General features: G+C 61.0%; 1 protein-coding gene across 3 annotated transcripts in view; it reads left to right on the top strand.

The window, feature by feature from the left end:
* The window catches only part of CHD5 (chromodomain helicase DNA binding protein 5), a 65,343-nt gene that overhangs the window by 1,724 nt on the left and 48,747 nt on the right, over positions 1-14,872 (top strand). For all 3 annotated transcript variants that reach the window (XM_068538767.1, XM_068538768.1, XM_068538766.1), the window contains exon 2: positions 8,159-8,286. In XM_068538767.1, the coding sequence (XP_068394868.1) occupies positions 8,159-8,286 (128 nt within the window). The remainder of the gene's footprint in view (positions 1-8,158; positions 8,287-14,872) is intronic.

Genomic DNA, 14,872 nt, shown 5'->3' with positions numbered 1-14,872 from the left:
TGCGTGAACAGGCTTATTTCTGGGACTTCACCAACCCCCTGCTGGGGTCCCCTGTCCCCCTTTGCCACACATTCTGGCTCTCCCGGGTTGTGTCAGGGCTCGGAGGGTGGGGAGGTGAGGAGGCCAGGCAAGGTGCCCCCAGACTGGCGGGCACCCAGCTCACTCCCCTTGGGCCTCGGTCCGGGTCACCTGCCCACCACCTTTCCTCCCTCCTGCTTGCGCCTGCCACTCCAGGGCAGGGCGTGGTGGTGGGGGGGGCTTGCCCCAGGGCCTCTAGGAAGGCCCCCAAAGTTCCGCAGAGCAGAGGCTGCAGCCTGTCCTTCAGCGAGGCCAGGGGCTCCCACCTCCAGAGCATGTCCTGAGCCTTCCCGAGCTGCCAGCTCCTCTCTGTGTCCCTGGTCCAAGCCACTGTCCCCTCTAGCTGGTCCCCTCTAGAGCCTCCTGACCAGTTCTCACCGACCACGCTCCGCTCAGCAGCCAGGGTCACCTTTGAAAACACAGATCGGACCCGGACCCCCACGGCTTGGGCTGACTGCAAAGTCCCTTTTCTATTCCACTCTCATCTCCAGCCCCACCTCCTTGTTCACACTCTGGCCTCCTTGATGCTTCTGGAACCCCCCAGGCTCCATCCTGCCCGGAGCATTGGCCGTGACCCCTTCCAGACCCAAGCTTTCCTCGGCTCACAACTGCCTCCTTCCTGCCGGTTAGGTCTCAGCTCCTGGCTCCAGCGTAGCCCCCACCCCTGTCATTCTCAGGCCCATTTTAATGCTTTATTTTCTTGGCAGTACTTCCCTGGAATATTATCATTAGCTGACTTGTGTCTGTGGGCTCCCGCCTTGGGTGTGACTCCCGTGACCACCCACTGTGCCCGGCACCTGGCACTGTGGGCGCTAGAGAGAGGGTTGTGGTCTCAGTGTCTGAGGGCTGGGGGTCCCTGGGTCACCCTGGCCTTTGGACGTGATGACAGCGTCGGCCTAGGCCTCGTGTCTCTCCTGAAGTGCTGGCCGCCTGGCCCCCTACCCTCCACTGCGGCCTCTCTGCAGCCCTCCGCCTGAGCTCGTGGCCGTGGCCCACAGGGATGTAGGGCCGGCAGGTCCCCCAGGTGGCAGCTTGTGGATGGGGGAGCCGGCGTGCTGGGAGCTGCCACACTAAGTTTCCCATCTGCCGCGGCGGACTCAGTACTTGTCAGGCCTACTGCCTTCACTCTGCCCATCCACCACCCCCCTCAGCAGGGTTCTTGTTGCCACCCGGGCTTCGGTCGGGCAGCTCTCTGGCATTGAGGCGGGTGGTTGAGCCTGCTTGCGGGGGTGGGGGGAGGTGCCTGCCTCTCGGGCTCAGGGACCCCAGCTGCCAGGTTCTCCTGGGCGTTCAGAGGGCTAGTCCAAGAGAGGGCTCAAGGGTCAGGTGGCTCCGCCTCTGCTGCTTGTTTGTGGCCTGACCTTGGGCAAGCTACCCAGTCCCTCTGCCTCAGTCTCCCCACTTGTGGAATGGGCTGTGGTGCAAGGTACCTCATAGAGGGCTTATTATGAAGACTGATGAGGCGGTGCATGTGGAACAAGTAGGTCACAGTGCCCGGCACATAATAGGTGCCCAATAAAGTGTGGCTTATAATTAGCACCATCCAAGGGGAGCAGTTGGCCTGCCTTCCCCAAGGAAATGCTTCTGAGACATGCACCCTCATCCGGTAAGCTGGGGGGCTGGGAGCCTGGGCCACAGGGGCTGGAGCGAGGGAGGGAGGAGGGGGCCTCAGCATCCCAGGCCTTTTCCCTGCCTTGTAGGCCCAGCCCTTCCTCAATCCCACACAGAGGGGTGGGTTTCCTAGAGCTGGTGAGCCCATCTTCTCTCCAGGCCAGACAGTGTGACCACTCTGGCGCTTGACTGGCCCAGGTCCCCCTAGCCCATCTAGGCCTCTGTGGGCCCAGGGAGCAGGAGGGAGAGAGAGCCATGATTCCTGAAGGTCTGTGCCTTCTTAGTTTGCTCCCCCCACGTTGGGGAAATGTGGGTTTGGGGCATCAGGGGGCCTGATCATATTTAATACTTTATGCTGAGAGGAGGGAGGTAAAGTGGTTAACACACTTTGCCCAGTGGCTTGGCCTGTGGGATAGTCACCGCATTCTAAATTGATTTATCATTTCATCAGTTCATTCAATCACTCACCCACTTGTTAATCCATCCCCCCATGTATCCACCCTCCCACCAGAACATCTACCCATCCAACCACGGAACCAACCAGGACACCCACCGTACACTGGCCAGCCATCCTACCCGTTCATCATCCATCCAAACATCCACCCACCCACCCATCCACTTATTTAATCTGTCCAGTCCTTCCTTCCTTCCATCCATCCATCCATTGACCCATCATCCATCCATCCATCCACCCATCCATTTATTTATCTGTCCATCCATCCATCCACCCATCCATTTATTTATCTGTCCATCCATCCATCCTTCCTTCCTTTCATCCATCCATCCACCCATCCATTTATTTATCTGTCCAGTCCACCTTTCCTTCCTTCCTTCCTTCCTCCCTCCCTCCCTCCCTTCTTTCCTTTCTTCCTTCCATCCATCCATCGGTCCATTCATCTATCTGTCCATCCATCCATCATCCATCTGTCTATCCATCCATCCACTCACCCACCCAGCATAGATTTCTTGCATGTCTTCTCTGAGCAAGTATTGAACACAGTACGTGGTGTCTGACTTTCTGGGGTTTTTGCAGGTAAAACTTTTGAGACTTCCTGCCTTATCTCTTCGGCTTGTCCTTATTTCCCTCTTCCTGTTCTTATTCTCACTCACTCTTTCCCCATGTCTATCCCTTTGTCTGTCTGTCTCCAAGTCTGTCAGGCTGTCTTCCCCGAGTCCTTGCTCCTCTCTCTCTGTCTGTCTGGCTATCCCTCTTGTTCCCTCTATTGTCCCCATCCCCTCCCTCCTGGCCTCTCTTTCCTCCTTTTCCCCGTCAGTGCTCTGGGCCCCCAGCTTCCTCCATCCTCACTCTTTCCGGCCCCAGTCCCTTAGGGTAAAAGCCTCCCCTGTCCTCCACCCCCCACCTGCCTGCCTGCCTGCCCGTGGTGCTCAGGACTGACATTTTGTTTGATGAGATGCCAGTGAGGCGGTGTCTGGGTTTTGTTAAATGTCATAAATGAATTATTAATCCTCTCTTGGGCGGGAGTACTGCCCCCCCCCCCCCCGGCAACGTCAGTAGAGACCTGTGGTGTGGGGGGCACTCCAAGGACTGATGGGAACCTTAGTCTTGGTGACCCCTCCTTGGCCAGCCCTAGGGTGGCCCTGAGAACCCCTGGCCCAGCAGTTCCCAAACGAGAGACCCCCCCCTCCCCCCGCCATCCACTCCTTCAGCCCCGGCCATCCTAACCCTCCTGAGGCCCTGGGACCCGCCTGCCACTGCCAAGCACTTAAACTGCATCTCACAGTTTCTAATTCATCACCCCGTGAGAAAGGCAGTTCTCAGCCCATTTATCTTTACATTTTTATTTATTTATTTATTTATTTTTGGCCACGTCGCTCAGCCTGCGGGATCTTAGTTGCCCGACCAGGGATCGAACCTGCGCCCTCAGCAGTGAAAGCATGGAGTCTTGACCACTGGACTGCCAGGGAATTCCCAATACTCGGCCCATTTTAAGAATGCGGAAGTGGGCTCAGTGGAGAAGGGATTGGGGGCCACCCCGCCAGGAAGGGGTGGTGGTTCGAAGCCTGCGCTCCCCTGTCCCTCCTCCTGGCCACCAGGTGGTCTTGTTTCCTGCTTGGGGGAACGGAAGGAGACCCTCTCCACAGGCTTCAGAGAGGATGGTGGACGTCGAGCTGGGTCCCCATCGCTGACAGATTTGCTCACCTTTCTGGACTCGGGTGATGGAGCTCTTGATCCGGCTCCTGGCTGCACCTCCCCAAATCCGTCAGCCACCCCGAATCAGACGACCTACCTCTTCCTTCCACAGTCATGAGTTTTCTTTCGCTCGGATCACCTTGTGTTTGCTAAGTTCCCTGTCCCCAGAGGACAGGGGCAGGGGGTGGGCAGAGCATGGGGACTTGCGGTGGACTAGCCCTGACCCTCCCACCCTGAGGGACCACAGGTGATCTTTCAGACCAGGGGGCGGCCTGAGTCACCTCAGTGTCCCCTGGGCGTGCCTGAGCTTGGCACACGGGCTATGCTGTTTAAATGCTTGTGAAGTAAACGTGGGGAAGGTCTGAATTCTGGGAGGGTCCTATACCTGGAGGGAGGGGCAGGCGCGGGGACCACACCTGGTGGTGGGAGCCACCTGCCGGAGCTCCATCCTGGCTCCACCACCTGCCGGCTGTGAGACTCAGAAGTGGGCAAGCGATGAGATCCTCGGAGCCTGTTTCCTTGTCTGCAAATGGGGGTGATAATAGTACTGTCTCCCAGGGTTGCTGTGTGTAGTAGATGAATTCATATAAGTGAACATATGCTACCTGCTTCGAGCTTGGTGCAGGTGGTAGGTCCTTCCACTGTTACAAGGTGTTTCGCTAAGAAGGGTCCACCCCGCCTGCCTGGGCTGCAGCCTGCAGAGCAGCCTGGGGGTCCCTCAGGGCTAAGCCAGAGTGTGTGCAGGGAGCTGGTGAGGGGCTGGGGGAAAGCAGCAGAAGATGCAGGTGCCTCTCTTTGCCGTCCCCCCCCCTTGTCCCCCCCCCTTGTCCCCCCCCCCCACCTTCTCATCTCTGAAGCAGTCTCCCCCGGCCCCGCCCCAGACCTGGGAGACAGATCAAGGCTAATGGGTCCTAATTATAGCCCATCTGGGGTCGATGGAGCCTCGGGCCCTGGAGGGGCAGGGCTGGTGCGCGAGGGCTCGGCCGCCTGGCCGGAAGGGCTGGGGGGCAGCGGGGAGCTGGCAGACAAGGAGTCTTGAGGCCGCTCCTCCTCAGGACCCTCCCCCAGGGCGGGCGGGCTCCCACCTTACTGGTGGCTGGGTACCCTGAGGAGGCACAGGGCTGGGCTCTGGGAGGGGCCGATGGGCACTGGGAAGGATTGCTTGGCTGTGACTCTCCAGGTCTGGTTTTAGAAGAAGCTCAGGGCCGGTTGCAGAAGAGGGAGGAGGGGGCAGGGCTGAGTGGGAATCGGGGGAGGGGGTATCGGGGAGCCGCGTCACAGGAGGTCAGCCCTGGGCGTCCTCAGGGCCACCAGAAGCCGTGCGGGGGAGGAGGACGGGGGGTGGGCAGGGTGGGGTCCCCGTGGTCGTGTGCCAGCTCCGGAACGTCCCTGGAGGAGGGATTTAACCAGACAGATGGCCTTGGGCCGTGAGGTCTTCTGGGAATGGAGGAGGGGTCTGTCCAAGGGCAGAGGGCCTGAGGACTTCTCCTCCGAGCCCTGTCCTGGGCGTGGGTTAGGGCTAGAGGTGCCCCTACCTCCTTCCCAGGCAGGGTGGGGCGCAGCCCACGGGAGATCCCAGGCTTCCTTCTAGAACCTCCCGCGGCCTCCTGTGCATCCATTGTCTGTGCTGCTGGCCGGTCAGTCTGTGACCGTGTGCTGGGCTGGCCTCCCCAGTCTGGGGACTGCCCTGCTGAGGGGACAGGGGACGTGGGGAGGTGGCAGGAGGCGGGAGAGAGAGGCCCCCTCCCGATTGCATCAGCTGAGCCCGTTACATAACCGTGCTGGGCACGGCCAGGGTGCGGGGGCGGCTCTCCCAGGCGGTCTCTCTGTGGCTCCGGGGGAGGTGGAGGCCGGTGGGAGAGTGGGCAGGCGTGGACGGGCGTCACGTCGCCAGCTGCCTCCCCACCAACCATGTCACTGTCTCCCAGAGCCCTCCACTCCCGGATGACTCCGGGGGTCCCTATGAACGTTTCCAACTGGCCCCGAAATCCTTGCCTCTCCCATGCCAGGGCTCAGGGGACAGGACGGGGTTGGCTCCTGCTGCCCTAGCCTGGCTCCCCTCAAAGCCTGCCCACGTTAAACCCAGCTTTGGGCCTGCCCTCACTGCCCGCCCCGGGGGCCGTAGCCCTGGCCAGGGCCACAGCAGCTGTGCCCTCCACGTGGTCCTGTCCTCAGCACTGCCCCTGTCTGCCAGTCAGGACCGCTGAGCTGGCTTCCCGGGGATGGCCGGCACTCAGGCCACCCTCATGTCACCTGCACGGCAGCTCCCTCACCTGCCTGGAGTTGGTCTCTCTCCATGTCTGTGTTTGCCTGGCAGGATGGGGAGGGGACTGAGACTTGGGCATGCCCTGTCCCCGTGGACTCCTGGGGGGGCCGTACAAGACAGGGCTGGCACTTGCTTCCTGAGGGGCAGGGCCACAGGCCCCTGGCAGTCCTGGAGGAGGGCCCTGGAGCAGAGGGGCGCTGAGACGGTGGTGCAGCCCCCGCCTTCCCTGGGTAGGGGGGTGGTACGTGTGGTAACTGGCCCTCCGGGTGTGGGGGGGAGGGGCATTCACTGGGCCACCAGCGTCACCAGCGCCCTCTAGCTGCACCCAGAGTGTGGTGATGGGCGCCTGCCCCCTCCCCGCTGGGGACTCTAGGCGGCAGGGTCCCAGGCCCTGGGGTGGACCCCTCTGGAGGATGGGCGGATGTTGGAGCGCCCAGGATGTGTCGGCGTGTCCAAGCATCTGTGGGTCTGACGCGTTCAACAGCCAGGATGTTTTACTCTAAAAGTTTTAGACTTCCTGGGCGGGGTTGGGGGCCTATCATTTAAACCCGATTCAGTGAGGACACTGCCCATTTCCCATATGAAAGTCTCCTGCGTGGCCCTGGGACTTTCTGCCCTCCTAAGGGTCTCCCAGGGTGGCAGCCCCACAGTGGGGTCCCGCTCGAGGCAGACCCCAGACCGAGCGAGACTCCCTGTCATGTCCCCCCACCCCCGTGGCGCTTCTCCCTGCCCTTCACTCCCGCGCCCCCCCCCCCCCCCACCCCCGTGCACATGGGCAGTGAGGGGCGTGAGATGGGGGATAAGCCGCTGGTGTGGAGGCTGGCTGGCTTGTCGGCCCCTTTTGTGGACTCTTTGGAGGTTGCACTGGTGCCTTCTGGAAGCTTCCTTCATTCCAGGCAGACAGATGCATAGCTATAGTCTGGGTGGTTTGTTCTTGCGGTGTCTTTTTGCTGCCGTTTGCCCCCAAGAGGGCCCTCCCGCTCTCCGCACCCCCAGCCCTGGGGCCCACGTCCGGTCCCAGGAACCCAGGGCTCGTGCCCTTTCTCACCCCTGACTTTTCTCACCCAGCCACGGGCTCCCTTTGGGGGCAGCAAGAAGTATGTAGCCTGCAGCTTCTTCTAAGATGCCCACGTGACACACCTGCCTGCTCCCCCCCAGCCTTTCCAATGCGTGAAAGAATGAGGATTCAGGAAAGGCGGGCAGCTTCTAGAAAACCCACCTCTCTGTGGACCGTCGCATCGTCCCGAGCGCCCAGTGGAGTGTGTTTGGCATCCTGCCGTGTGTGTCCGGGTACCTGTGATGGGGAGTGGGCCTGGGCAGGTGTGGATGGGGACCAGGCAGGGGAGGCAGTGTCGTCCTCGAATCCCCATTAAGGGGAGCCCTGGCATCCTCCGTGCTGGTCTCTCCTCCAAGCTCCCGGGCACTTGCTCCAAGGCACCAAGTGGTCCTAGGGTGATGTGACCTGTACGTCCCTGTCATCCTGCACTCACAGGCTGTCTCCTGGCCACGCCGTGGCCCTCTGGAGGGCAGAGGTGGGCCTCGACCCCTCCCTGGGCCAGCTGGAGATGGCTTTGTGACTCCGTGGGGCTGCTTTCTCCCTGGGGAGCCATGTCCACAAGGCCTCTTACTTGGTCATTTGTTGTTTTTTTTTATTTTTAAAATCTATTTTATTTTATTTATTTATTTTTGGCTGCGTTGGGCCTTCGTTGCTGCGGCACGGGCTTTTCTCTAGTTGTGGTGAGCGGGGGCTACTCTTCGTTGCGGTGCGCGGGCTTCTCATCTAGGTGACTTCTCTTGTTGCGGAGCACGGGCTCTAGGCACACAGGCTCAGTAGTTGTGGCTCACGGGCTCTAGAGCGCAGGCTCAGTAGTTGTGGCGCACGGGCTTAGTTGCTCCGCGGCGTGTGGGGAGAAGGTGGGGAGGGGTGGCCGGCACAGTTGGGTGGCAGAGGAACTGACTGTCCCAGCGGGCCCTGCCTCTCACTCTGTGTCCCTGGGGGTCTCCCTGAAGGAAGCAGCGGAGTAACCCCCTCCCACTTCTGATTCTTCCAGAAGAAGAAGATGGTGGCCTTGAAGGCTTCGATGACTTTTTCCCCGAGGAGCCCGTGAGCCTTCCCAAGAAGAAGAAGTCCAAGAAGCTCAAGGAGAACAGGTGCAAAGGGAAGAGGAAGAAGAAAGAGGTGAGTGGAGTCGGGGCTGTGCTGGGGTCTCAGCTGCTCCTCCTGGGCCTGCAGAGAAAGACCTGGGCTCCCAGGACCATCTGGTGGAGGGCTGCCTCCAGAGAGCTGAGCCTGAGTGAGAAACACCAAAACCAGTGTCCCCACGGACACCTGCCCCGAGATGTACCTCAAGTGTCCTGTCCTTTTTTGGCCGCATAGCGCGGCTTGCGGGATCTTGGTTCCCTGACCAGGGATTGAACCCTGGCCACGGCAGTGAGAGTATGGAGTCCTAACCACTGGACAACCAGGGAATTCCCAAGTGTACTTTTTTATTTTTGGCTGCGTTGGCTCTTCCTTGCTGCGTGCGTGCTTTCTCTAGTTGCGGCGAGCGGGGGGCTACTCTTCATTGTGGTGCGTGGGCTTCTCACTGCGGTGGCTTCTCCTGTTGCAGAGCACGGGCTCTAGGCGTGCGGGCTTCAGTAGTTGTGGCTCGCGGGCTCTAGAGCGCAGGCTCAGTAGTTGTGGCGCACGGGCTTAGTTGCTCCGCAGCATGTGGGATCTTCCTGGACCAGGGCTCGAAGCCGTGTCCCCTGCATTGGCAAGTGGATTCTTAACCACTGCGCCACCAGGGAAGTCCCTACTGTCTTCTTAAACAGGGGGTTCTGGGGTGTTTATTCTTTTCCCCTTGGTGGCTGTTCTGGGCCGTGACAACATGGGGCCCCCGGCGCTCCCACCCCTTCACTGAAGGGCCCTTATTCCCGCTTGCATCTGTGTCTGCTGCCTCTGTGCTCTTGGTGGTGCCTTCTGCTACCCCCTACGTATCTGCTTCCTGGCAGCCGTCTGTCCCTCTAGTCTGCTGCTTCCAACCTGTTGTGAGTTGGAATCCTGGTGAACAAGATACAAATGGGAGAAGAGTAAGGAGACCCCGGTGAGGGATGGGTCTCCTATGAGTAACTCGTGTGAGCATTTCTAGAATGCCCCACGCGGACTCACTTCATCCTCAACATCAACCTTGGGAGTCAGGGGCAGGGATGATTATCACCGCCCGACAGAGGGAGAAACCGGGGCTGCCTTGTAGCTTAAAGCCCTCGGCACTTGGAGGGGATGGTCATACGGCAACGTGGGGACTCCCGTCTCCCACCTCGTGAGAGCTGCCACCTCTCCTCGGCGTCACTCGATCCTCCCGGTGGCTTTATGGGGAGGGGCTGGTGTGCACCTTGCTTTACAGATGAGGCTCAGAGATGAACTTGCCAGGGTCACGGCAACACAGCTGAGATCTGGCCCTGGGGATGTCCAGCTGCCCCCTGCCCCCCAGCCTGGTCCTCCCCTGGCCCGCCTGCTCCGAGGGGAAGCGCTGTTGGTCCTCTGGCCTTCTCTCCTCCCCTGCCCAGAGGAGACCCACCTGGCCTGGCCTCGCAGGGGAGGCGGTGGGGGAGGTGTTATCGCCCTCGGTGGCCCCGGGACAGAGTAGCAGTGTGTGCGGGGGCCCTGCTGGGATGTTCTGACGTGGCCTCAAAGGCCACTGTGGGCCTCTGGCTTGTCCCCTGCAAGGCTTTGTGCGGAGGGGGCCGTGGTATGACTTAACTCTGGAGGGTCCCCAAACAGGCTGCGGGGGCGGGAGGGAGGAGACTCCTGAGGACAAAGGGCTCAGGATGGTGGGCAGGTGATGGGCGGTGGGCTTTCTTCCCCACGTCTCCCCAGGCCACTGCCCACACCTGTCTGAGCCTTGCTTCTGTGTCTGTAGTAAGGGGAGCATCGCCTATGCACACCCCCCTGCTTGTTTAGGAGCAAATCGGATATGGGCCAACAGGGCATCTTCACGTGAGAGGTGCCAGGGGGAAGGCCAGTGGCCCTTGGGGGCATCCAGGGTGTCAGCCTGCAAGCGTCTGGAGGGCAGGGCCAGCCCTGGGCAGTGCCCCGGGTCCCCATAGTGGTTAGCTCCGGGCTGGCCTGCCTGGAGCTCAGGGACTGGGGCAGGGAGGTGTCAGCCCCACCTCCTCCAGCTGGAACCACGCAGGTACGTCCGGCCTGTGTTCCCTGGTGAGCTTGGGGTCAGCATTTCTCACCAGGTCCGCCCCCTGTTCGGCTCTCCTGGCTCCCGGGAAGGGCCTCCTTAGGACAGCTGCCCTGTCCAGGCTCCTGGCCAAAGCTGCCCCGGAGCCTCTCCCTGCCCGCTTGCGGCCACACCCGGCTGTTCCTCTCCTCTGGCGCGCATAGACGACCCTTTCTCCCCGCAGAGGGACCCTGAGCCTCCTCCGAGCCCAGCACTGCCCCTGTCCGATGCCACCCTCCATCTCTGCTGCCCCTCAGCTTTGTCCTCACTGCCTGGGCTCCTGGCATCCTTCCGGGATTGACAGGTCTATCCCCTCCCGGGACACCCCACCCCTAACCCTGCGGCTGGTACGTGGGCTGCACGTGGGAAGGTTTGTGAGCTGCAGCTTTCTGTCCCCGTTACCCAGGAGGGGCAGTGGAGGCAGGAGAGGGGAAGGGGGGACCCATGCCTGGAGGCTTCCCCCACACCCCCGAGGGAGGTGCTGTGGACCGGGTCCCCCTGCTGTGGGGAGGGGGCTCCGAATGCCCTGCTGCAGCACCCCCCAGCCCCTCCCGCACCCTGGCCCGCAGGTCTGTCTTTGTTGGGGGCAGAGGTTAGATGGCTCAGGGCTGGCGGGGCCCTGGGGTGCAGGGGCCGACTTCCCGGTTGAAGCTCTGATATCTTGCTCTGTTGCGGCCACTGCTGTCAGCCCTCAGACCTGATGCTCTGTGGCTGCGGGGTGGAGGTAGATCCTAGGGTCCTGGGGCATCCCGCACAAGCACCTTCTCCCCAGCTCCTCAGCGATTTCTCTCCCTCTCCCTAAGCTTCTTTCTTGGGAACTGGGAGGGAGGCTAGGCCAAGGCGGGCAGTTCCACCTGGTCCTTGGTCTGCCCAGTTCCCAAATGCCGATGAAGGACCATCAGGGCTGCCACGGGTTGCCCTGCCTCCCCCCCTCCCAGCCCCAGGCTGGGCTGGGCTTTCTCTTGCCCTGCCGGCTACAGGGTGCAGCAAGACCCTCCCCTCTGCCCTGCTTACGAAGGAGGCAGGAGGTGGGCAGTGTCTGGACAGCAGGGAGGCAGGGGGAGTTTGGCCAGGGGAGGTGGGGGCCAGTGGTCTCCGAGGCCAGGGGGGCTGGTGCTTGCCTCCCACATGCCTGATCACCCCGCTCACCCAGGTCTCCGGTCTCCTTCCTCTGGCCCTACGGGACACGGGGTTTGGTTCTCGTCTCTGAGCCCGTCTCTCACTGCTGTGGCTTGAGCATGGCCTCTGTGCTGTATCCATCTCTTGCTACCTCTTCCTGGGTCTCCCTTGCCCTCCTTCTCACTCCTCTGCATTTCTTCTCCGCCCACCTCTTCTTCCTCCCCCCCTCCCTTCCTCTCTCCTCCTCTCCTCCATTCCACTCTCCCTCCCCTCACTTCCTCTCCCTCTCTCCTTCCTCTCTCTACTGAGATGCAATTCTTGGATCTCAAAGGACATGGAGGCCAGGGTAGACTGGAGGGCCCCGCAGATGACCGGGCAGTGCCAGCCAGGCCCCCAAGGTGGCCCTTGGGCCACTGCTGCCCCCTCCCCAGCATTGCTGAGAGCCTGGCTTGGCAGCTGTCAGATGTGTACAGTCTGAGCATGCTGCAGCCAGAGAGCAAGATCCTGGCCGCCATGTGCACACTGCCCGCCCGCCCGCCTGCAGACCCCGTCCTCAGGATGTGGGGAGGGGAATGTCACCCCTTTTCTCCTTTTCATCTCCAACCAGGTGGCCCCAACACAAGGCTCTGGGTGGAGGGAGCAGAGGGCCCCCGGTGGTGGAACCCATGTAGCAGCAGGTTTTTTGGGGGTGGGGTGGAGGGACAGGCAGCAAGTCGTGAATTCTGATTTACATAAAATAACCGGGGCTTGGCCGGAACCTGAGCATATGTAGATGAAGCTCCTTGTCAGACCCAGCGCAGGAGGGAGAAATGATTTCAACCTGTGCTGCAGCGGTTACCATAGCAACCAATTATTCAGTGCTAAATTATAACTGTTTATAACACTCGTGAATGGGAAGGCTCATATTTCATTCTTTCTTTTTCCCTCTCAGTCTTGAAGGACCCCAAATTGAGAATGACCAACTCTCTGAGTCCTTCCTTTTGAGTTTAAATGCCTGCTTTTTAGAGAGATGCGGTGTGTGCTGAGAGCTGGGCGTAGAGGGAAGGGAGAGAGAGATGGGAGGCCTGGATCGAAAGACATCTGCAGAGCTGGGGGAGGAAGGGTGGGCATAGACTGCCCACTCGGGGTCCCCAGGGCCTTCACGGGTGGCATGCCGTGCCTTCAGTGGGCCTGGGGCTCAGGGCAGAGACCCCTCCTCCCTACCCCCAGTTCCTCGCACACCCAGCCCGGGCGTAGGATTTAAGGCAGCTTTGCAGATGGATTCTGTTGGGACTCCAAGTTCACTTAGATTCTTCTACCATCCAGGGCATCCGCTATAGTCATGCCTGGGGCTGCTGCAGCCCAGAGGACAGCATCAGGGTCACAGCCCCGACTGGTCCTGATGTTCAGAGCCCACAGTGTGGCTCGGGGCTCAGGTTGGTTCAGGGCTTTATTAGGGCATTTTTGCTCTGTGCCTGTGTCTCCTCCCTGAATGTGGCTTGGCCCGCACTCTCCTCTGTAAGTTTCAATGGACCCGAATGGTTAGTCTACTCCTGGTTCTTGGTCATTCCTCCCCTTCTTGCCACTGGCTGACCTGCATCCCTCCGGGTCCTGCTGATGGGTCACTCCTCTTCGAGTTGTTTTCAGAACCACTCGCTGCCCTTCCGCTTGCCCCTTTCTCTGCAAGGGAAGAGTTTGGAAAAACAAAACACAGGAAAAAGGAGGCCCTGGTCTAGATGTGTCTAGATGTGCCCTGGTCTAGATGTGTCTGGATACAGAGAGACGCTGTGGATACAGACTGATTGTACCATCGGGAAACTCATCTCCAAAGACCTGTCCTGCACCCCGCCCTCCACCAGCCTCCCAGGTGGGCAGGGGGGGCTTGGACGAGATCGGGGTGCAGGCGGGGGAAGAAGGCAGGGCAGAGAGGGGATCAGGGAATGGGCGGGGAGTCGGAGAATTGAGGAATCTGAGTCTTCTCAGGGCAGGGAGAGGTCTGCTCCTTCCCTGAAACGAGGGGCTGCCATCATTGTCACCCCCCGTGGGCCGCTGGGGTGCTGACTGTCCTGCTGTAGCTCCGGCTCATTCCTCGAGAAGGAACTTTGCCCTCCTGCTCCCCCACTTAGCCCCGGAGTGGCTGCTGGGCTAACACTCCTGGCAGTGCACAGCTTGGGGCCTTCTGCCAGACCTGCTCCACCCCCCCCCCCGCCCCGCCCACTGTGCACACACCGACAGGGCGTCCGCTGGAGGCGCCTTCCCCGCCTCCCTCCCTCCCTCCCTTCCTCCCTCCCTCCCGCTCCCTCTGGGCCCTGCGTTCAGAGCTGTGCTGGCCACTCCCCGCCTCTCCTGCACTTGGGATGTGGCGTGCAGGCTCCCCAGCAGATACTCAGGGCACCTCCCCCTCAGGTGCGGTCCTGTTGCCCGTCTGCACTGTAATTGTTGCCCAGCTGCAGGCACTGTCCATGCACTTGGCTTTAGTCCAGCCCCGATTTGCAGAAACGAGGGGGGATGAGGCTCGTTGTGTCCTCCAGTTTGTGGTCCTGGCTGCATCTTCAGCTTCCGAGCAGAGTTGGGGCTTCATGGGTACTTGGGACTCTCCTACTTCAAAATGCTTAAGGCCTTCTCTCTCACATGATCTCCTTTGTTCCTCTTACCGCCCTGTATGGCATCCCCATTTCACAGATGAGGAGGCTGAGGTCAGGATGCTGCAGTGACTTGCCCAATTCCTGACTAGCAAGGGTCAGAGCTCCGAGACAGTCTCTGTCCTGCAGCCTCCCCGGGGAGCCCCTGGACCCACCGTGGGTCCTCCTGTCTCTTCCCTGGTCTGGTTCGTGGGGTCCCCAGCGCAGCTGAGGGCTAGCCCCATGCCCCTCCCTCGGCGGGCCCCACAGCCTCTGTCCACGGTGCTGAAGCTTGTGGCGGTTTCCTCCTCCCATCCTTACCTGTGCGGGGGTGTGGCTGGGATTGAGCCTGTCTCTCAGGTCTGTCGAAGGGTACTCTTTCCAAGCTGGCCAAACTCTACATCCTCGGGGGAAATGGACATCCCTGTCTGACCCCTGCCTCCCCAGAGGACCGAGGCAGGGCTGGGAGCTGTGGCCATGAGCCCTGGGAACGGGATCGCGTGCAAGGCTGTCCTGCCCTGGGCGGGCTCTGGCAGCAGCCAGGACCGGCGCGCTGCCCCTGGAGCCCGGTGTGGCCGACCGAGTCAGTATTCCGGGAAACACGTGGGTTCCGGAAAGGCCCAGAGGCCCTGCTGCCTGCCAGCCACCAGCCAGCACACTGACTCAGCAGCTTAATGGGCATAAAAGGTTTGGGAGCCGGGAGCCGGGAGCCGGGAGCCGGGAGCCGGCGGTAGGGAGAGAGCGAGCTGAGCGGCAGGAGAGTCAGGAAGTGCAGGGACCCCACGGGTGGGTCCTTTCCCAGCTGTATCTCAGCAAGAGCCTCCCTCCTGGGAAA

The sequence above is a fragment of the Eschrichtius robustus genome, chromosome 3, assembly GCF_028021215.1.
Source record: "Eschrichtius robustus isolate mEscRob2 chromosome 3, mEscRob2.pri, whole genome shotgun sequence".
In the NCBI taxonomy this organism is placed as follows: Eukaryota; Metazoa; Chordata; class Mammalia; order Artiodactyla; family Eschrichtiidae; genus Eschrichtius; species Eschrichtius robustus.
Note: the sequence above shows the minus strand (reverse complement) of the source record. Positions and strands in the feature narration are given on the sequence as shown.